Source organism: Argentina silus (genome assembly GCF_951799395.1).
Source record: "Argentina silus genome assembly, chromosome: 4".
NCBI classification, from domain to species: domain Eukaryota; kingdom Metazoa; phylum Chordata; class Actinopteri; order Argentiniformes; family Argentinidae; genus Argentina; species Argentina silus.
This window is the reverse complement of record NC_139658.1, coordinates 22,843,251-22,865,717: the sequence shown is the minus strand read 5'-3', so window position 1 is coordinate 22,865,717 and position 22,467 is coordinate 22,843,251. Positions and strand designations below refer to the sequence as shown.

Here is a 22,467-nt window from a genome sequence, read left to right as displayed (position 1 = left end):
TCATAAATACGTTGTAACTGAAGGAAGTATGCTGTGCCACATCCTGTTACATTCTGTCCAATCCATTTTCACCCAGTGTTAAAGCAAATCACCCAGGGGACTAGAGATCTGTTTTTCATAATGTGCTCTTTGTGATTGTGCCCTGTTCCAGGTGTATTTCCCAGCTCGGGGCTGGATGTGTGTGGATGCCACAGACCCACTAAAGGGGAACTGGCTGCGGTACGTGAACTGGGCCCGCTCCACACAGGAACAGAACCTCTACCCCCTGGAGGTCAACCGGGCCATCTACTACAAAGTCTTAAGGGTAGGTCCAAAAGAGACAGATGCTCTATTCTCACAATGGTAGGCTATCTACCACAAATAATAGTTCCTCTAATAGTAGTAGAGCAGAATGGTGGCCCCATGTCAATTTTGGAGGCGTGATTGTAAACATAATGTGTGATGTGATTGCATGTATGTTACAGTTTCAGGTTGCACTTTCAAGACTCAAGAGTCCAGAGGTTTTATTTGTCACATTTACAAAAAATGTCTTCCCAGTGAACTGAAATTGTAAAGCATTTATATGTAAAACACAACAGCAGGCTTATTTGCAATATAACAATCAATCAGACAGTCAAAGGAAATGCAGGTATGCTCATTTGTATTGACTTACAATGTGTCTTGGGCCCCACCTCTCCCCTCCCACTTTACCTGCATTCCACCCTGTGTAAGCAGGGTGACCCAGGTGAATCAGTAAATCAAGGCCTGTGGAAACGGAGGTCAGGCAAAAAATACCAGAAATCTTTTCTGGCATTTTACCATTATCTCTGTGGGCTTAAATTACTTAGTAATAACATGGTTAAAAGGTAATTGCACAATAATAACCAAATTACTTGTTTGTTTCTTTGACTAATTATAACAAGCGTTGAATTCTTTGATGTACCCCAAGTATCAGAAAGTATGCTACCCATGTCCTATGGGACCAAATAATTTCTAGTAAATACAAGGCCAAAACAGTAGTAACGAGTGCTAACCTTTACATTAGGTTTTGTTGTTGATTCAGAAGTTATTTTTAATGCTATGACCTGCAGGTAAATGTAAGAGAATTGGCCATTTAGACCAAGCATTTCCACATTTATAACTTTACTAAGTGCTATCTTATCCATAGCAATCAGGACTTATGGTTTTCTATAATTTGTCATGAAATTCAGCGCACATTTCCCATTATTTATGCGATCTATGGTGTAGTTAGCATTAGGTCATATAACATGAGCTATAAGCAACGCAGCATGCAACGAATTCAATGATGCATACTGATACAAACAAAGTTTCAGAGTGTGAACTGAGTTGACCAAGAAGATGTCAGGAGCCCCATCCTCGTTGGGACTTGACAGTCGACCCACGGCGGCCTCTTGTCTTTCAGCAAGCCTGTCTCCGATTGGTGCCCATTCTCCTCTTTCCTTGTTACAGCCAATCGGGCCAGGCGAAGAGCTGCTAGTGTACAATGGGGAAGACAACCCTGAGATAACAGCTGCATTGGAGGAAGAAAGAGCCAGCAGTCTGAGCAAGAAAAATTCACCCAGGGCAAAGCGAGGTGAGCCGTGCACACCATGAATTATATTCCTGTTTACTTTTGCCTGTCGTTGAGTGATATACCAACTTCGCCGATACTAGTCGGTACTGCATAGCAGCAAGCGAACGAATTCCAGTCTTCGCCGTGCAGTCGAAGTTAGAGATCCATGATAAGCTAAGCTAACTACCCTAGCTAACTGTAGCGATATGTGGGTATTTCTTGACAACTTTCTACAGTAGCTCGTAGTCTGTGCTATATAGCCTGCCAGCTAGCAACCTACGTGATTTATCTGTTTATAACAACACGCGATTAGTGATCTGTCAACATGTGATGAGTGATCTGTCAGTTTTAGCTAACCAGCTTTACTAGTACAGTCGTTAGCCTGCCAGGCTAAGCTAGCCAGACAGCTTCATTTGGTTGCTGGCTAACGTCGTGACGTTTTCTAGGATGTGACCTTTCCAGACTTCGAAATGCTTGCAACCCATTTGTGAGCCATGCTATGTCATGCAATTATGACTTAACCAACTGACTTAACTAGTTTGATGCTCATCAAAAGCAGTAGGTAACGTTAGGTAATGTTGCATGCTTGTTGTTGGCGATCATCCTACTCCTGTAACACTGTCAGGAGAAAGCTGTCAAACCAGGTAGGCACTAGCTAGTTCGCAAGCTAACAGGCTAGGTCAAGACACGGACGTGACAGACATCCCGTGAAAGGCAAGGGTGGTGGCAGTCGTTCGTAGTGTCGGGTCGAGTAAAGAAACCGATCAGAAAACCTGTACTGTGCGGCAAAAACCGATGAAAGTGGCAATCTTAAAATGTCATGCGCGGTGTAAACATTTAGCTAGCTAACAAGTTAGTGCAGACTAACTGACGGGTAGGCCCTGGATGTATGCAGTTGCACACACGTTTAGTTCTCTACAGTACTAGGTAGTCCAACACTTCCTCCTCTACACAAAGTCGTTATCCAGGATAGGTGTTTCCTCAAATGTGTTGAGTTGGTCTGCTTAGGTGGTTTTGCATTTTCCATGTACTGGTATAGATAGGCCTAAGGTACACTACATAATCGAGTGTTTTTCATGTGTTATTAATTTCATATTACACTGTTACAGAAGGAGAATTGAATCATGTTGGTAGCCTAACTAGTTTAGCCTGTATAATTGAGTTTTTGCGATAGAAGCATGTGTTATTGACAATTGAGTATCCTTAATGATTAGTAAGTTGTGCTGCAACTAAATTATGCAATAGATGCTCTTCTGTTGGCAATCATATTTTTCTCATAGATTGAGCATGCATAACTTGTATCAAATTGACAACTTTGTGTAGATGTGTAGTCAACTGTTTGCTAAAACCTGGAGCATGCAATAATGTATGGTCAACAACACTAAACTTGTACTATGGCAGATCCGATGTGACGTAAACAGGAGTAGTCTGTTGGGAATAGAATCGGCTTCAATGTTAGCAAAAGTATTTTCTAGATTTAAATGCCGGTAGCAGAATGATTTCATATGACTGAGCTTCAGTGGCATGATTCCGCCTTTGTAGGTCAGGCCAAATGACCTTGTCCCGGCCACTCCAGTGATGACTGGGTGCCTGCTTAGTCTCTACAGGCAGACTGGGATCCAAATTCAAAATGGTCTCCTGCTTGGGGGGGGGGGGGGGGGGGGGGGGGGGATATAGGCCTACACCATAACCACCAAGAGAATGTATTGTGCGTATTTATTGCATATAGATTAACCCCCCCCCCCCCCCCCCCCCCCCCAACTAGTTTCCACTTATCAGAGTAGTAGCTCTACTTTTTTAGGCGTGTCTCCACCTCTTTTTTAAATTATTGTTTATTTTAGGTATTTACTAGTTGATGTATGTTTCCCCCCCTAAGCCAGAAGAAAGCTGTTGGAAAGAGCCAGGCAAGCTGGTTTGGGTGGATTCCGTGGACCCAAACAAACGGGTGGAACCAAACCCATTGTCACGGAGATGTGGGATACGGAGGAAGGTATTAGTCCCATTATTGTGGATATTGATACTGTTCATTTGAGAGTGTGTTCATTTGAGTTCAGGTTTTTCATGAGTATGTTTAACTTCAGTACGCTATGAAAGTCGATACATCACAAACTGCAAGATGTAAGCAACACTGGAGACAGGTGTCTCTAACAAAAGAGAGTCAGTGTGGTAGATAATTAAAGGTAAATTGACCTTACCTGCAAACTTAGTAAACCTTGGGCAAAATCAGAACATATTTACCGTTAGTTAACAACCGCTCAGATTTAACTTTTGCTTGCAATCATGATGGTGACGTCTGTTACAAAAAATCATGAGACTTTCTTAGCATATTACATTGACTGGATTTCAATTGCATCAATTAGGCTACTTGTTTGAGAATAACTTGAAGCAAATATTTGTATCTATTTTAAATGACGGATTTAACCTTTAAACCTCTCTGTTATAGGTCCAAATGAGGAGGACGAGAGACCCTCATCTCCAGAGCCTTCGCAGGGGACTGAGGAGCCCTCTCCCATGGGGAGTAATGACCTGTCCCAAATCCAGCCCGTCTCTGCAGTGATGGAAGAGGATGGGGATGGGGAAGAGGAGGAGGAGGAGGAGGGCGAAGAAGAGGAGGAGGACCCAGAGAAACATCAGCAACCGCTGACACAGCAAATGCCTCCTGCTGCTGCTTTAGCTGACCCAGTTGAGAGGAGTGAGCAGCCTGACCTGCAGCTAAGCCATAACCACCCTGGTGAGGAGGTCCTTGGGAGCCCTCAACATGAGACTGAGCCTGCCTCCTCCCTACCTAAGCCTGAACCAGAGGCCGACCCTGATCCTGACCCCGATCTCGACTGTGACCCCCACGGAGAATCGCATCCTTGTCAGCACTGCGAGCGCCATTTCTCCACCAAACAGGGCCTGGAGCGCCACACACACATCCACGCCACTGCAAACCAACAAACACACACCTTCAAATGCCGCTACTGCGGCAAATCCTTCGGCTCGCAGGTGGGGCGGCGGCGGCACGAACGGAGGCACGAGAACGGGCCTAAGAAAAGGCCCGGCTCGCTCGCCGGGACCGCCGCACTTCTCAGTCCACTGGTGCCGACCGACGGTTCAAGCCCAGACTGTGTCCCCGCCTCCGGCCACTACCTCGTCATGGGGACCCAACTCCCTGGGGGCTCGATTCAGCACAACTCTGAGGCTGCTGGGAAGGACTCCGTGGCTGAGGGTGACCGGCCCTTTATAGTAGATGAGAACGGAGAGTCAAAGGAGCTCCATCCTTGCAAGTACTGTAATAAGGCCTTCGGCACCCACACCAACATGCGCAGACACCAGCGCCGGATCCACGAGCGTCACCTTTTGCCCAAGGGTGTTCGTAGGAAAGGCATGTTACTGCAGGAGACCTCGTCTCAGCAGCAGCAGGCGCAGCAGCAGCAGCAGCGCCAGCCTGAGATCTCCCCCAACGCTAGCCCGCCGCCCGTCTACGTGCCCAGTGCAGACACGGAGGACGAGGGGGAGTACATGGTAGACATATCCAACAACATCTCCGAGAACCTCAGCCTGTACATTGACGGCAAGATTCTGTCCACCAGCTCAGTCAGCAGCTGTGAGGTGATCGAGGTGGACTCCAGCTCTGCGGCTCTGTTTGGTCTCGATGCGGTAATCCTCAGCCCTAACCAGATCAGCCAGGCTCTCAAAGTGGACACCAGAACCTGCGCTGTGAAGCAGATCTCCAACATAGGCCAGACGACGTCTAAAAGGAGAACGTCCACTCCTCCGCTCATGCCCAATCTTAAAATGGAGACTGAAACTGGGACCTCCTCCGCCTCCTCCTCTTGCTCGACATCTTCCTCATCCACCTTGTTAGTGGGAAATCTCTTCCATCAATCCACAGACACATTAGCATTTCAAAAGGAGAAAACCATCTATCTCTCCCCCAAGCTTAAGCAGCTCCTTCAGACTCAGGACAGTCAGAAACCCACCACCATTGCCATGCTCGCAGAAGGCCACAGACTAGCTCCCCCACTCTCCGTTACATCACTGCCTGCCGCCTCGGGCAGATTTAAGAGGAGGACGGCTTCTCCTCCCTCGTCTCCACAGCTCAGCCCAGCTCTCAAAGCAGAGGGCTGTAAGACAGATTCCGGGAGCTCATACACCCTCAAGGTGCCAAAGTTGGAAAGCCACAGCATGTCTCCAGCCTGGAGCCTGTCAAGCAGGGATGAGAGGGAGACTATGAGTCCTTCAGGAAAGGACACATGCAGCTGGTCTGCCTCTCGGAGTGGAGGGAATTCGTGTAATCAGCAGCCCCTGGACCTGTCCAGCTCTGTGACTAAGAGAAATGACAGCTTTAGCAAGGTGCCTGGGGACTCGGTGCTGGATTTGAGCATGCATCGGAAAAGTAGTGCAGTGGAGCAAGAATCAAAGGGAAGCCCAGCGCCACAGCCCCCCCTCGCCAAGAAAAAGAAGCCCAACACCAGCATGCTAGAGAAGGTGTTGATGAACGACTACGCTGGCCTGACCCCAGCAGGGGAGGAGGGCTCCTCTGCCCTGGGAAGCCCTGATTCTCAGTACACTGTAGGCAGTGGTGCAGGCACAGATTCTCACAGTCCCTCGCCCCACATGGCTCCAGAGTCAGCCCATCCCTCTCCCCCCTCTCTGACCCCCATCCATAACCCTGCCTCCCCCTGCACCTCTAGCCTGGCGTCTCCTACACCTCCTCCCCCCATCCTGCCCTCCCCTCCAGGCATGCCCAGCTCTCCTCTCTCTCAGCCCTCAGACTGCCCAACGCTGAACTCCCTCCCTGTCCTGTCTCCCAAAATGTCCCCCAGGTCGGTTGACCATGGTGTGGACGAGGACGTATGCTCGTCTGAGGTCCTGTCTGACACGGCGGAGACATTGTTAGCTGCAGCTAATCACAATTATGGAGAGGACAACCGTATCACTAAGCCAATAGACCCCACTCCCCACACATCTACCACAGATCGTCAAACTGTATCGAGTCCCTCTAAAGAGACCACTTCAGTATCTGAAGCTGCCCCTCTCCGGCTATCCTCAACAGAATTTAAAGGTTGTAGGACTTTGAACAAGCACTCACTAGATGATAAAATGAATCAAATTGTGGATTTGATCATCGGGGGACAGATTAAATCCCCAGCTGACCTCCCCGTTCTATCATCCCTGACAGAATCCTCATCTGTCCTTTCACCTTCTCCTGCCGCCGTATCAAATAGCCCATCTCCCTCAGTAGTGTCCTCACATTCGTTCTCTAGTACTGTGATTAAAGAGGAACCCCGTCACTCAGATGAGCCGGCTGACCTTGCCATTGCCTCTGGTGGCGTTGGATCTTCTCCTCAACCTGCTGCTGTTGACAAACCCTCTGAGGAAGAGGAGGAGGAGGAAGAAGAGGATGAATCAGAGACGTACTGTAAGAGCTTTGTGTGTAACGTGTGTGAGGAACCCTTCCGCTCCATCAAAGAGCTCAGTCAGCACATCCTGGAGCACGCGGCGGAGTGGCCCTACAAGTGTGAGTTCTGCGTGCAGCTCTTTGAGGACGCCTCCGCCCTCCTGGAGCACCGCACAGCCCTGCACGGCGTGGGCAGGATCTTCATCTGCTCCGCCTGCTCCAAGGAGTTCGCCTTCCTCTGCAACCTCCAGCAGCACCAGAAGGACCTGCACCCCAGCCAGGCGTGCACACACACGGCCGTGGAGAACGGCAAGCTGAGGCCCCAGAACTACACCGACCCGGCTCGGGCCAAGGAGGAGAGTAGCCCCTCGACCCCAGCATCGGAGGCGCCTGTGGAGGTAGCGTCCCCCGGTGTGTCCGTTGTGAAGAAAGAGGAGCCTGATGAGAACGGCAAGCATGAGGCTGATGCACCAGAGGACCCAACCGAAGAGCTGTACACAACCATTAAGATCATGGCCTCGGAGGGAGGCAAGCCTAAAGGCCCAGACGTGCGCCTAGGCATTAATCAACATTACCCCAGCTTTAAGCCACCCCCTTTCCCCTACCACAACCGCACCCCTGCGGGCTCTATGGCCTCGGCCACCAACTTCACCACTCACAACATCCCTCAGACCTTCAGCACGGCCATCCGCTGCACCAAGTGCGGAAACAGCTTCGATAACATGCCCGAGCTGCACAAGCACATATTAGCTTGCGCTAACGCTAGTGATAAGAGGCGCTATACACCCAAGAAAAACCCCATCCCACTCAGGCAGATCGTGAAGCCTCAGAATGGCGTCCTCTCGCCAGCCTCAGCTGCCAATGCGGGGCAGAACGCTTTCCGAAGAATGGGGCAACCCAAGAGGCTCAACTTTAACCAAGAGCCGCCTGGTAAAGCCAAGATGAGTGCCCTCAGCAAGAAGAAAAACCAGCTAGTCCAAAAGGCAATTTCTCAGAGGAATAAGACTGCTGCTGTTGCAAAGAAGGCCTCCGTCAAGGTGGAGGAGGAGGAGAAGGAAGAGCAGCAGGAGGTCCATGTTTGCCCTCACTGCAGTCGAGAATTCACCTACCCAGCAAGCCTCAGTAAACACACAGCAGTCAGCTGTCCCATGAAGCCTGCCTCTAGGAAGGGCAGGAAAGCAGCAGCAGAGGCTAAGAAAAGGGGCGCAGACGCAGCGCCAACTCTAGACAAAAACATGAGCCTCCGAAAGAGAACCGCAGACCCTGAAATCCAGCTGTCGGAGCCCGAGCCAGCGCCCAAAACCCTGGGGAAGACCCGGGCTCGCAGCTCTGGAGCCGCGGAGGTCGAAGCCCCCCAGGCAAGTAAAGGAAAAGCTGCCGCCGCTCCGGGGCGCCCCAAGAGGCCAGCCTCTTTCCCAACTGCCACTCTTCCTCCCAACAAGAAAGGTAGAAAGAGCCAAGCTCAGTCCTTACCTCCCACCCCCTCCGACCCCTCTGACCCCCCCCCTAGTGACACTCCCGCCCAGCGTCCGGCCATGAGGATGCAGCGTATGGGGGGCAAGGAGGTGGCGCCAAAGAAGGCGGCGGCGGAGGTGAAGTCGCCCCCCCCGCAGCAGCCCAAGAAAGAGGAGCGCTTCTCCCTGAGGTCGAGGGAGAGGGTCGGTGGTCCGGTCACCAGAAGCCTACAGATGACCAGCACTACGGCGGCGCCAGCGGAGGTGAAGACGGAGGACGTCGCTGGCCAGGAGCCAAAAGAGCCCCAGGTAATGTGCCCCCCACTCACTGTCAAACGAGGGCTGCAGCTGTTCGATGTTCTTGACAAGTCCTAGTGTCTGGTAGAATTATAGAATTTGATATGCATCGCAGCACTCGTTCAACAGGGCTCTGAGGTTAATTGTGGAACCGTGTAGCTGACTGTTTTGGGTCTCGCCCACGAACACCCCCCCCCCCCCCCCCCTCTCAAAAAATACCACCATAACAGTTTTAATACATGATTTCTTTCAACAAATTATAGCTCTACGTTATTTTCAAGTCGTGTACTTTACCCAATGGCAGTAGTGTAAATGTAAGATTATGAACAGCTGTTCCTTCTCTCAGTCTACCAGCGTGTCTCCATCTCCTCCTGCCTCTAACACGCTCTCTCCCTCAAAACTTTACAATCCCTCCTGATCCTTCTAATCCTCTCCAACCTGGCATGTGAATTTGATGAGGAATGTTTTCTTAATTTGTAATAATAGTTAGGCGTCACGGTAGATGTAGTAATGTTTGTATCTGTACTCGGTATTGAACTTATACTTGTGAACCCGGTTATTTATTCACCGTGCTTCCCATTCCCATCATTCCACTGCACCAAAAAAAGAAGAAAAAAAAAAAACTTCTTCATTTCTTTCAGTGCCCTTCCCCCCCCCCCCCCCTCCACACACCCCACCCACACATGCATCACGATCAACCAATACCCCAAATTCCATGATCGTCACAGCCCTTGTGCCAAGTTTCTCCCAAATTTCGAAATAATCCTCACTCAAAAGATGCCTGAGCGAACATTTGCAACGTGAGTCATGTTTCTATTCACCAGCGTCTGTGGCGTATATCCAGCCACAGAGCAGGCTTCTCCTCTGTGCTAATGAGACAAGGGATTGTTACACCGTGTTTGTTTGTTTCTGTGTGTTTTCCAGGAGTCACTGCTGAAATGAGCCGGGAGGGAAGAGCCATGGGGGCGTTGTGGAGGAACTCCTGGGGGTGTGTTGTTGTTGGTGGTGGTGGGGGGTCACCTCTATGGGGGTCCTCTGGACTGGACAAGCACTGAGGAGGACCTGGGAGAGGAGTGAACCTGCTCAGTCACAGGATGTGGACGCCCCCACACCCCCTCATGTTGTCTGAACAGAAGGAAGCCCCCCACCCCCCATTCCCCCACGTTCCTCACACTCATCCTGGATTTGAGCCTTGCAAAAAAACCATTAACAGACTGTAAATGACAATGAATTAATATAATATATATATTGTATGTCATGACTTTGACCCATAACATTGAACATTGGGGGGGGGGGGGGAGATCCGTTAAGTTTAAAAACTGATATATTGCAAATGGCAATCATTTATATCGGTTCACAAAAACTGGTCTGGTGTTTTTCTTTCGCTTCCTATTTCTCCCTTTTTTTGGTTGTTGAAATCTCCAAGGTTTTAGCGATCTGAATCATAATGCATGTTCTGCTGAGTATACGGTGTAGTTAGATGGAACCCTGATCCTCGTCTGTATGTCTCATGTGAAGTCCTGCACCTACTTTAATTAATACAAATGATTTGCAAATGAATATGTATATTTCATTTAAAGTGATGCTCCATAGAGAATACATTGTAGAATATCTCTTATAATCTTTTTTTTTTATTATTATTATTATTATTATTTTTGTTTTTATTAGCTTGTGAACCCGAGACAGAAACAGCTTTTTACTCTTAAAATTGGTCGTCAGGAACAGTGTTTGTGTGTGAGAGAGAGGGAGTGCGCCTGTGGGAATGTTTTTATAGACTACAAGTTGTGTCTGTGTCCCTCGCGGTCTCTATCCTAATGTCTGTATTTGTCAGTGGCATGGTTTCTCCTCATTCTTCATGTCTCTTATCAAAGCATTACTTTCGGTGTGACCCGTCAGAACACAAACGATGCTCAGCAAACACCTCGTCTCTGCGAGGGAATGGGGACGGTGTTGTTTTCCACACAGTAACCAGTCACACTGAGAAAACTGACCAGTCACACTGAGAAAACTGACCAGTCACACTGAGAAAAAAAGCAGTCACTCCCTCTTATCCGTGTCCATATTTGTATTGTTGAATCACGTTTTGATGTGTCATACTGTACGAGTAGCCCCCTTCTTATCTGAAAGCACTTTACGAAGAATGCCTCATTCTGCCAAATTCTGTTTTAATTCGATCAGTGTGAGTCCTTAAATGATTTGGGTTTTAAATGTGAATTATGGATTGCGTTGGTGTTGCTTAACGCATGACTGAAACTGAAAGGATGCCTAAATGAAAAATATTTAAATTACTAGTTTTCCTATAACATTTCCCCCCCCCCCCCCCCCCCCCCTCCTTGTTTAAGACACTCAAAATGTGTTTGTGTTGTTTGAAGAAGTCCCTGCTCTTCGCCTTTCCCTGTACGAATGAGTCAAACGCATGGATCTGTAGCAGCATGATGTCATGGGACGCCAAACAAGGGTTGATGTTTGAGATATGTAAATGAGGGTGTCTAGGTGTGTCTGTTGGTGCCTGACAAGAGGAGCATTAGCCACTGTTTTTCCGTTTTCAAAGGATATCCTTGAAAAGTTGCTTCACACTGTATGTGTATGTCTTGTTCTCTTAGGCTGAGCATGCCACAGTGAGATCATTGATTGCCGGTTATTTCTCTACCTAATAAGTCAAGTCATGGGTGTTTAGTTTGGGGAGGGATATGTTTTTTTTTTTTTTTTAATGAGCAACATGTACAGCAGTGTTACATGTTTTATGACAAACTTGGGTAAAGTATTCTGTGTGGAGGAGTCCCATATCCCATGATGTGCTTCAGAGGGACTTTCTCCTGTCTGTCCCTGTGTTTACACCCCCCCCCCCCTCCCCCAACACACACACACACACCCCACCCCCCCGACTGTTTATCCTGGACCATCTCTGTTTTCAAACTGATTTATAGGAGAGGAGTCGGGCTCAAGTGCTTGTAGCATGTTTGGGAAAAAGCAATTGCAATTGGCCTATATATTATAAAGCTAATTTATGATATTTCTTTGGGACGTCTTCATCTTGTATGTTTTGCCTTCCTGCGTTGCTATTCTGGATGATTTTCTCTCCGTGGGTGAAATGAATGGAGAATCTTCTAATAAATGTTTGAGGATGAACAAAAGACAAATATTGCTGTTGACCTCATATGTAAAACATATTGTTCTAATTGACATATTAAAGACTTTTTCAATTTGCCTCACTTGTGTCCCATACTGCTTTATGTGTGCTTTATGCGTTAGTTAAATCTTCCTGCAGTTAGAAAGTTACTTATTCCACTGTAAATCAGCAATGCACTTATGTAAGTATGGGTCTGACTTGCCAAAGCAAAGCAGACTGATTATTCCCCTGAGGCAGAGGGGGGAGGTCACGTCAAAGAGAGTGACTTGAAAAGGATATGAAATAATCATGACTCAGTGCATTCAGCAGTCCCATAGGTAGAAATGTTGTGAATGCTAGTCCGTTACCCAGAGATATAATCAGGCTTGCTGTTGAATGAATCCTCTTTAAAACAGTGGTCCAGGAAAGCAGCTCTGTCGCTGTCAGCTGTAAAACTGGAATACCTGGTCTGCTGAAGGTCTCGCTGCAAGGCTGTGCCCAGAACAAGAAAATCACTTCCATTAATTAAAGGGCAGTCAGGTTAGAAGAATTAGCACATTGAATGTGAACGATTTTTCATGGAGAATTTACATTTTTTCCTCTTTACGTTTTCATGTGGACATGTTTTAGTAGGGTATAAAGTCTGGTGTCGTAGGACCAGAGCCCCATAACAGACTAGCTGCTGTGAGCTGGGTCTATTTTGAGAGCAGCAGACTTGTCAGTAAGTTTTATGTGAGCCATCTCATCATGGCCTTGCCCCTCCCACCCCCACCCCCTACCCACACCCACCCCCACCCCCTACCCCCCTAGGCCCCTGCATATGGATGATACCTTCTGAACAGTGGGGGCTGGTGGAAGTAAAAATCAGAGGACAGGTTCATTGTAATGAGACTGCCCTGGGATTTCTGCCTCTGCTGCTTGTGTTACTGAGACAATCATGAGAGCATTTGCACCCTCTAGTCAGTGTAATATGGCAGTAACTGTCATAATAGACAATTACACCAGGGGTATAAATTAATGCCCAGCAACACAAAGTCTGTGAGGTTTACTTTGTAGAGATTTGTTCAGCATTATGCGTAAAAAAAAAAGAACGTTTAGGATTAAACAAGATGATATACAGAACTGTCCCCCTCCACGGGAGGCTGGCGGAGGTAGAAATCGGAGGACAGGCTCATTGGAATGCATGGAACGGCATGGTAAATCCGATTTCTGCCTCCACTGCTTGTGAATGAGTTATTGGTGCAATCTTTAGAGCATTTGCAGTCCAGCCAGCCTCATAATGGACACTTACACAATTACTGTAGAGATGATTTGTTCAGCATCATGGTGTCAGATGTACGTTTAGGGTTAATCAGGGAGCTAATCTACCCTGGGAGCTGAGTGGACTGGCATATTCATATATAATTAGTCAGAGTTGTCATTACCACTATAAGCACTTACAGCCTTCAAACTGCAAAAGAGGCCACATGTCTCCCACTCCTCTCCTCCCCTGTCCCTTCCTCTCCTCCCCTCCCCTCCCCTCTCCTCTCCTCCCCTGTGCTTTCCTCTCCTCCCCTCCCCTCTCCTCTCCTCCCCTGTCCTTTCCTCTCCTCCCCTGTCCCTTCCTCTCCTCCCCTCCCCTCCCTTCTCCTCTCCTCCCCTGTCCTTTCCTCTCCTCCCCTGTCCCTTCCTCTCCTCCCCTCCCCTCTCCTCTCCTCCCCTGTCCTTTTCTCTCCTCTCTTCCCCTGTCCTTTCCTCTCCTCTCCTCCCCTCTCCTCCTCCTCTCCTCTCCTCTCCTCCCCTCTTCTCCTCCCCTGTCCTTTCCTCTCCTCCCCTCCCCTCCCCTCTCCTCTCCTCTCCTCTCCTCTCCTCTCCTCTCCTCTCCTTTCCTCTCCTCTCCTCTCCTCTCCTCTCCTCTCCTCTCCTCTCCTCTCCTCTCCACCCAAGATGCATCAGCCTTCAGATGAACAGGAGGGATCCCACTCAACCGGAGTTCCAGGCTGACATTTATAGCAAACACTTCACTGCCACAGCTGAAGGCAGCCCTGTAATCCCACACAGCTAACCCTCACTATGGCGACATGTCTGATGTTTTAACTGACCTTTACTTGCTGGTTTACACAGCGATGCACCACAGCTCTTTCGTGGTGGGGTTGTTATCTTGGATGTCTGGGTGACATGGACAGCGAACACATCCGTTTAGAGGTGGGAACATTGTTGCTGATGTCTGACATGGTCATGATTGTTTCGACACGCTGTCAGTCTCGCCTGCTGTCTCTGCTATCACTGCTTCTGTCAGTCAGCAGTGAGACCACACACACACACACACACACACACACACGCACACACACACACACACACACGCACGCACGCACGCACGCACGCACACACACACACACACACACACACACACACACACACAGCAGTGCAATGAGACCACACACACGCACGCATGCACGCACGCATGCACGCACACGCACGCACGCACGCACACACGCACGCACGCACGCACGCACGCACACACACACACACCCACACCCACAGCAGTGCAATGAGACCACACACACACACACACACACACTAGTGCAGTGAGACCACACACACACACACACAGAATATTGACAAACTATCATATTGCAATACATTTGCTAGACATTGCGATATGACTTGTGATGAACCAAACAGGCTGCTATTCCCTGTTGACACGGTAGAAAGCGAATGTCATAGTAAAGGGTCACTATGAATACGAAACCTAATAAGACACACGCATGCATGCAGAGAAGAGTGCACGTATGCATGCAGAGAAGAGTGCACGCATGCATGCAGAGAAGAGTGCACGTATGCATGCAGAGAAGAGTGCACGTATGCATGCAGAGAAGAGTGCACGTATGCATGCAGAGAAGAGTGCACGTATGCATGCAGAGAAGAGTGCACGTAAGAGCCAAGCACATCTCATGAGCTGTTGTTTTACTGAGGGAGTGTCAAACAAAGGCCAATATTGCAGCCTCTTGCAATATGGATATTTCTGATGTTTTAACTGACCTTTACTCCCTGGTTTACACAGCGATGCACCACAATATGGATATTGTAATATATTCTTACAGAGATATTGATAGTTGTAGGATATATTATGCTGCTCTAACACGCACACACACACACACAGACACACACACACACACCTATTTCCTATTTCCATCTACAATGTACATCTCGCTCACTGTGAAATCCTGTGTGTCCCGTGCCTGTCCTTTAGTGTTTAAGTACCAAACGAGGCCCGGGGTAGCAGCACTAGATACAAGCCCATTGCATCTCATTGGTGTTGCGTTGCCATAAACACCACACTTCCCTCCAAGCCTCCGTCTGGGCCTGCGATGCGTGCGTCAGCTCGGACGAGTTCTGGCGAAAGGCCCATCCGTCACACACATTAACGGGCAATCAAACCCACTTACCAGATGGGGTGAGACGCCACGCGCCATGCTACTCAACAACCCAATCACAGGAGGTCTGGAAAGCCCTGTGGAGCCGATGAACGTCACCGGGGCGTTTGTTTTACTGGGTAGGTGTGTGGGGGGGGGGCCGTGTATGGGGGGGGGGACCGTGTGTGGGTGGGGACCGTGGACCTGCAGGTTGTCAGCCCAAAGAGGAATTGAATGTTATGGGTGTGAGTGTGATTAGATGCAGAGGATGAGTCTTCCTTTATTCTGTGGGATGGTTTTATTCGCCCCCTGTGCCATAGTGCTGTTGTTTATAGTTCCTCCTGCGGGGCTGTGTTTTTGTTTATGGGTGTTTTGCTGTGTGTGTGTGTGTGTGTGTGTGTGTGTGCACGCCTGCGTGTGTGTGTGTGTGTGTGTGTGTGCACGCCTGCTTGTGTGTGTGTATGCGTGCGTGTGTGTGTGTGTGTACGCGTGCGTGTGTGTGTGTGTGTGTGTGTGTGTGTGTGTGTGTTTGTGGAGAAGAGCGCTGCACCATGCTCTGGCTGTCCGAATGAAATATCACGGCACTCACTCCTGATTGCTGTGTACGGTGCCCTGGCCGGATTCATAAAAATGCAATCCCATGCATCTCTGTGCCTGGACTGGGCTCACTAAATAAACCACGCAAGGGAGAGGAGAGGCAGATTTAAGAAGTGCAAGAACACACACATTTGGCTTGACACGCTGTAGCCCCTGTGTAGAGGGGGAACTGACGTACGCGAACATTCAGAATAACCACATGGACTTCACACCCCAAACCCCAGTGTGAGGCATGTGTGAACCTGTGTACAATAGATAGGAAAGTGTCTAATCTTAGCTGGGGGAGACTCTTCTGAGGCTCTGTGTGGACAATCATTTCCCAGACACTGAGTCCAGATAACCTTGTAAGGAACATACAGTACATGCTGCAACATTCACATCACTGCCCAGGACACTACAGCACGTTAAACAAACCACACATCATTTGAATTGAATGCTGGATTTACAGTATGTATGTGTCTTGTTTGTTGTGTTTTAATATATCCTGACGTGAGCAGTGTTTTTAATGACCTAAAGCACACTTCTGTGCAAACAGACAATAAAAGCTTATCTTATCTTACACAGTACAAGTGTGAAGTGGTAGATGTCTGTAGTCGTACGGAGACAGACACCCAGTGAGAGAGAGAGAGAGAGAGAAAGAGTGAGGGAAAGAGAGAGAGAGAGGGAGAGAGAGAGAGTGAGAGTGAGGGACAGAGTGAGGGAAAGAGAGAGAAAGAGGGAGATAGAGACACCCGGTGAGAGAGAGAGAGAGAGAGAGAGAGAGAGACCTACTAAGAGAGAGAGTGAGAGAGAGAGAGAGAGAGAGGACTATGACTGCTGCTCTCACACATGACAGCACACAGCCTTCTGTGTCCTCAAAAAAGAGCCCTCTGTGTCCCTCCTGCCTTCCTGTTCAAAGAGAATGGCATTAATGCCAACTGAGTTAGAGAGGGGATAAGTCCCAGGGGGGCATCAGTCTGAGTTAGGAGGGGGTAAGTCCCAGGGGGGCATCAGTCTGAGTTAGGAGGGGGTGTCAGTGAAGAGCCATCCTCTCTCTCTGTCTCTTGTCATCACTCATGTCATGGCAGAGCTCAGCTGGAGAGATCCCAAAGAATCGGTTGGTACTCAGCCACTTAAGTTTGAGTATTTAATCACTCTTATCACTCAGCCCTTTAAGTTGTGTGTGTGTGTGTGTTTTAAAAAAAATAAAAATAATTTAAACCTAGCATAGAATAGCGGTTTGGCAGCACTAGCATTGTGAGAGTCCCTGTTGACCAGCGGTAGTGTGTTGATGGTTGTTGGCTGTCAGTTGTGGTGTGTCGGTGTGGGTGTCAGTGGGTGTCAGTTGTTGTGTGTCGGTGTGGGTGTCAGTGGGTGTCAGTTGTTGTGTGTCGGTGTGGGCGTCAGTTGTGGTGTGTCGGTGTGGGTGTCAGTGGGTGTCAGTTGTTGTGTGTCTGTGTGGGCGTCAGTTGTGGTGTGTCGGTGTGGGTGTCAGTGGGTGTCAGTTGTTGTGTGTCGGTGTGGGCGTCAGTTGTGGTGTGTCGGTGTGGGTGTCAGTTGTGGTGTGTCGGTGTGGGTGTCAGTGGGTGTCAGTTGTGGTGTGTCGGTGTGGGCGTCAGTTGTGGTGTGTCGGTGTGGGTGTAAGTCGCTTGCGTTTTACGCGGGTAACTGCTAGCCTGCGTCGGTGTGCGACGGTTCTCTGAATACTCACATAACCACAGCACGTGTGTCTCCCTACACTACTGCGTTCTCCTGTCCAAGTCGTTTCTTGTCACCTGTTGCGCCACCTGCCTTCGGCCTGCCAACGCCCGGCTGATGTCCCCGGGTGGCCCTTCGGAGTGTCCTGCCGTTTCCTTTCAAAACAGCCGGGAGGATGTGAGCGCTGTCGCCAGGTCCCCCGTGTGTCCGCCCTGACAGGGCAGCGGTGTGAGAGAGGCCTCTCCGTGACAATGGGCTTCCTGGGAAAGTTTTGCTCGCAGGGAAATAGCCCTGTTACGTGGCGGTAGTTGGCTGACATCCTGCAGGAGGGTCAGGATCTGAGGGGAAAGGAGGCAGGCTGAGTCGGAGGACTATTATGGGTTGTCTGCTTCACTGCACTGTAGGAATTGATCGTGTCAGAAATCCTGAGACTGTGGTTTCCATGCCAACGCCCACCTAAATAACGGGTTGTGTAAATGCCACGGTACCCAAGAATGAAAGGATCTCAGGGTATGTATTCACAGTTATTCCATTAATGATTAGGCACAATGTTCCCCTTTTCAATATCTGGATGCATCTTTCCAATTACTGCGTGTGAGAATGTATTCAAATTAGGGCTCTCAGTCGACGGCAAAAATTTGTTGATTATTTTATTCCTATTTGTTGATTAATCTACCAATTCATCTCATGTGCAAATGCTTTTTTTCGTAGCTTGTGTTTCCCCTTGTCACCTAGTCAGAGTATTTCTAAGTATTTCTAGACAACAAGCCCAGAAGTGGTGCTTTAACCATTAGTGGGGGAGTAATAGGGTTCTTTACAAATTAACAATGAAATGATGGCCTCCAAATCAATAGTGCGAATTGCCATTCCCATTCCCATTCCCAAAGGTCTAGACAAATGGGAGCTAATTGCTTGAACCGTGCTTCCTTGGTACAACGCCGCTTGTTTACTTGGCCACATGTCGCTAATTTTAGCTTTAAGAAATCCGATCCTTTACAGCCCTAATTAAAGTATGTTTAATAATTCTAACACTCTCATTAAAGCAATAACTGAATATATCAACAGAGTAGTTTGCTGTACAGTATAAAGGCCCTTGCATCTATGAAAAATACTACGGGTGATCTGTGTGCTAGTTTACAGTTTATATCCAGTGTTTTCAACTATGCTTTTTCAAGGAGGGTCCTTTGGGATACAAATACAGAATTCATATCTGGGATACAAACTCAGAATTCATACTTTTACGTAACCTCTTTCTTCCTCTTCCCTCTTTACAGAGCACCAGGGAGAGATGAAGAGCTGGGGTTGCAGAAATCCGTTTCCCAGCAGCAGCTCAGACTGTAAGATGGATAGTGGAGGTTTGCATGTAGAGAGGGAGAGAGAGAGAGAGAGAGAGAGGGGAGGGGGGAGAGGGAGAGAGAGTAAGGGGAGGACAGAGAGAGAGAGAAAGAGAGAGAGAGAGAGATTGGGGGAGAGAGAGGGAGCGAGAGAGCGAGAGGGGGGAGAGAGGGATAGAGAGGGGGGGGGGGGAGAGAGAGAGGTTACTGCCGAAGCTCAGCAAATGAGGGATATAGTCATTGGAGGAGGAAAGGGAGGAGGGAAGTTGGGGAGGACAGAGGGAGGAGAGAAAGGGGAGGAGAGAGAGCTCAAGAGATCAGAGAACAACAGTCATATTTCCACCCTTGCCCAGAGGACGGAGGGTGCTGCCTACTCACATGGGGAGGGGCGGTGGGAGGTAGGGAGGGAGGGAGGGAGGGAGGTGGGACTTTCACCTGCTGAAGACACCAGGCTCTTGGTTCCGCTCTGTTCTGCCCTCAGCCTCCCTGGAGCTACGGAACACACTGTCAGCCTCACACAGACACAGCACAGGATCACAGCTCAGTCGGAGCAGCAGCTGCACTCACACTCTCTCTCTCGGTCGCTCACGCTCACACACACACACGCATACACACACACACACACACACACACACACACACACACGCACACTCACACGCACACACTGTCGCACGCACTTACACTCAAGCACATCCAAGAACTCTACCACACTCACACACACACACGCACACGCACACGCACACGCACACACACACACACACACATACACACACACACACACACACACACACACACACACACACACGCAGGCAGGCAGGCAGGCAGGCAGGCAGGCAAGCAGGCAGGCAGGCACACCCCCCTTCTCATTATCTGTGCAGTGAGCAGAGCTGCTCGTTTGGCTGTGGCTCTCTCCCTCAGCAGCAGCAGTAGCAGCAGCAGCAGCAGCAGCAGGAGGAGGGTGGTCCAGCGGAGGGCAGAGGCACTACGCTCCAGACTCCAGGACAGCTCACACTCTCCTGACCACAACACTACTACAGCTGAAGACCTGGGAAGCCCTCCCCCTGACAAGCCTCTGTAGCTTTCTCTCTCTCTCTCTCTTTCTCTCTCTCTTTCTTTCTTTTTCTCTTTCTCTTTCTCTTTCTCTTTCTTTCTTTATCTCTCTCTCTCACTTTCCTTCTCCCTCTCTCTCTCCTATCTCTCTCCCTCTTTCTCCCTCTCTCTCTCTCTCTCTCTCTCTCTCTCTCTCCCTCCTGTGATGACGCAGTGTAGCCGACCTTCATCCCCGTCGCGTGGCGTGGGGCGTTGGGACAGGACGGCCATGGAGGACAGCCTCACCTGCAGCCACGCCACCTTCTCCCAGGTGTTCGGACGCCAGGGACAGCTGATGCAGGCCAGTGAGTAACCCCCCCCCCCCCCCCCCCCCCTTATTGCCGTCTCTTTTTATCGGGTGCTGGGGGGCATCAAAGGCTTTAATCCAGTGGGATCAGCTATGCTGTACTACACTAGAGCCCTTGAGCAGTGTGTTTGGAGTAGAGGGGTGGTTTCTGTGCAGGTTGAAATGAAGGAAGATAGAAGCGCTATGTTGCTACGTAGGAGCAGAGTTTATGAGCCCGTTGATAAGGTGCCCTTTGCGTGTGTGTGTGTGCGTGTGCGTGTGCGTGAGGCTGGTCTGTCTGGTTGACTGTGAGTGATATCCCTGTTACTGTTACAGCAGGGTTGATGTCTCAGGTTTCAGGTTCAGGTCTCAGTGTGTTTAATACGAGCAATAGCAGATCTCTCAGACATGGTGTGCAGTATAAGCATGGGCGTGTGGTTCTGTTTTGGTTCTGTGTGTGTGTGTGTACGTGTGTATGTGTATGTGTGCGTATGTGTGTACGTGCGTGTGCTAGTGTGTGTGTGTGTGTGTGTGGTGTGTGTGTGTGTCATATTCCGTTTTCATGATCACAAAAGTTGTCCCAAAGTATATTTGACTGTCCTCGTTTGACAATTCAATGCAAGTGACAAGTGGAGAATCCACCTTTTCCCCCCTTTGTGTACTTGGTTATTTTGAGGTTGTTTTTTTTTTTACCTGAAATTATTTTCAGTTTCATGATGTTGTTGCTTTGTGTAGCATTGTGGAGCATCAGGAGTCAGGGTGGAGGGACAGACATGACAGAGTGGATGTGGGACATTCACAGATGCCAGACTGATGGCTGAATTATTGAATGGTGAATCCATTACGTTTTCAGGAAGATGAACTTGTGCACGGGCACTGTTAGATCTCAACCATGCCTCATTTATGATGTCTTATTAAACCATATTCGTGGTCAGAGCCTGAATGCAGATTTCCCTTGAGAGAGAGAGACGGAACGGAGATTGACTCGCCTCCAGAATGGATGTGTCAGCTTGGTCTCCCTCCATCAGGCCCCCGTCCCTCACTCACGGAGTCATGCAGCGAGAACTTACACATTTGCTTTGATGCCTGCCCTCTTGCCATAAATATAAACTGACTCTTCACACACACACATGTTGGCTAATGAGGAGGGCCGTGGGCAGATGAAATGCCGCCAAAGCAACTGATGTACTTTCACTTTCTCACACTCAAGTTTCTTCCAGTACTAAATCTGCTCCTTCCACAAGAGGCCATAACCTGAAGAGAGAGAGAGAAACCGCCCGGGGTCAAGATTCAATAGAAAGTCAATACCAACAACTCAATAACCCTCGATGTGTTGTTTTAAAACATTATACTGCCCTTGTATGTGATAATGAGAACATTACTCAACATTTCTCCCGAGCTGAACGACACATGTTCCCGTGTAATGAGCTGTGCTGCAGCAAAGCGTCTATTTGTTGTGATTTATTTACACGCTGCGTGGAGGAGTGATCTGAGAGCATGAACAAGTCTACGCAGTGGAGAGGCGCTATTGTCATTGGAGCCGCGAGTGTCTCTGCCTCTCTCTCTCTCTCTGTTCCTCTGTCCTCTTTGCATAAGAGCAGCCTTTTATAAATAATGCTCTTTGTTTGAGTGTATCTGTGGACTCATTAACTGTGTTTGGTATGTGGGAGCGTATTACTGTCTGTGGGTGACAGGGCCCTGATTAATATTCTCCCTCTGACTGGGCTGGGGAACGCTGAAAGCCTCTTTGCTTAATGTGCGTGGTTTTGAAGTGCTGTTGATTAGGCTCTTCTTCTGGTGTATCTGGGAGAGCAGATAGGCGCTGTTAGATAGGAGACGTCTCTCACCGAGTCCTTCTGATCCACTCCTACCGCTCCTATCAGGCTAATTCCAAGAAATGTCATATTTGAAGCCTGAAACTTCTCCTTGGCTTTGAGTGAGGGGCACTTTCAACTCGCTGCCAGGGCTTTGATATTGCTTATCATGACAGGTTTGTTACCCTGGTACGGTATGGTAGGTACTGTGGTGATTACAGTTGCACTTTTTCAGTTATGCAAATGAAGGCTTGATTGAGTCCCACTGCACTGCAGCTAGCTTGAACGCTGCGTGCGGGAGGGTCTAGCTAATGTTAGTATGCTAATCGGCTGTTCAGTGCAAGTTTCTGTTGGTGATTTTCAATGTTGGTTTATTAAGTTACTAAACGTAGCTTTTATTTGTTTTGGGTTGTCAGATATATTATTGATATTAATTAATAATATATTATATATATGTATTATATATTATTTTTGAGG

At 48.8% G+C, this 22,467-nt stretch overlaps 1 protein-coding gene and 1 pseudogene across 2 annotated transcripts in view; both read left to right on the top strand.

Moving 5' to 3' along the window:
• The first annotated feature begins 1,543 nt into the window (after positions 1-1,543).
• On the top strand, positions 1,544-11,896 carry prdm2b (PR domain containing 2, with ZNF domain b). The gene is made up of 4 exons (XM_083668181.1): positions 1,544-1,573; positions 3,429-3,542; positions 3,996-8,701; positions 9,614-11,896. The coding sequence occupies exons 2-4, from the start codon at positions 3,524-3,526 to the stop codon at positions 9,629-9,631; spliced, it is 4,743 nt and encodes a 1,580-aa protein (XP_083524307.1). The 5' UTR covers positions 1,544-1,573; positions 3,429-3,523; the 3' UTR covers positions 9,632-11,896.
• Positions 11,897-20,075: 8,179 nt separating this feature from the next.
• The window catches only part of LOC310803578 (kazrin-like), a 113,234-nt pseudogene continuing 110,842 nt past the window's right edge, over positions 20,076-22,467 (top strand). The window contains exon 1 of the transcript XR_014555090.1: positions 20,076-20,195. The product of XR_014555090.1 is annotated as a kazrin-like (transcript). The remainder of the gene's footprint in view (positions 20,196-22,467) is intronic.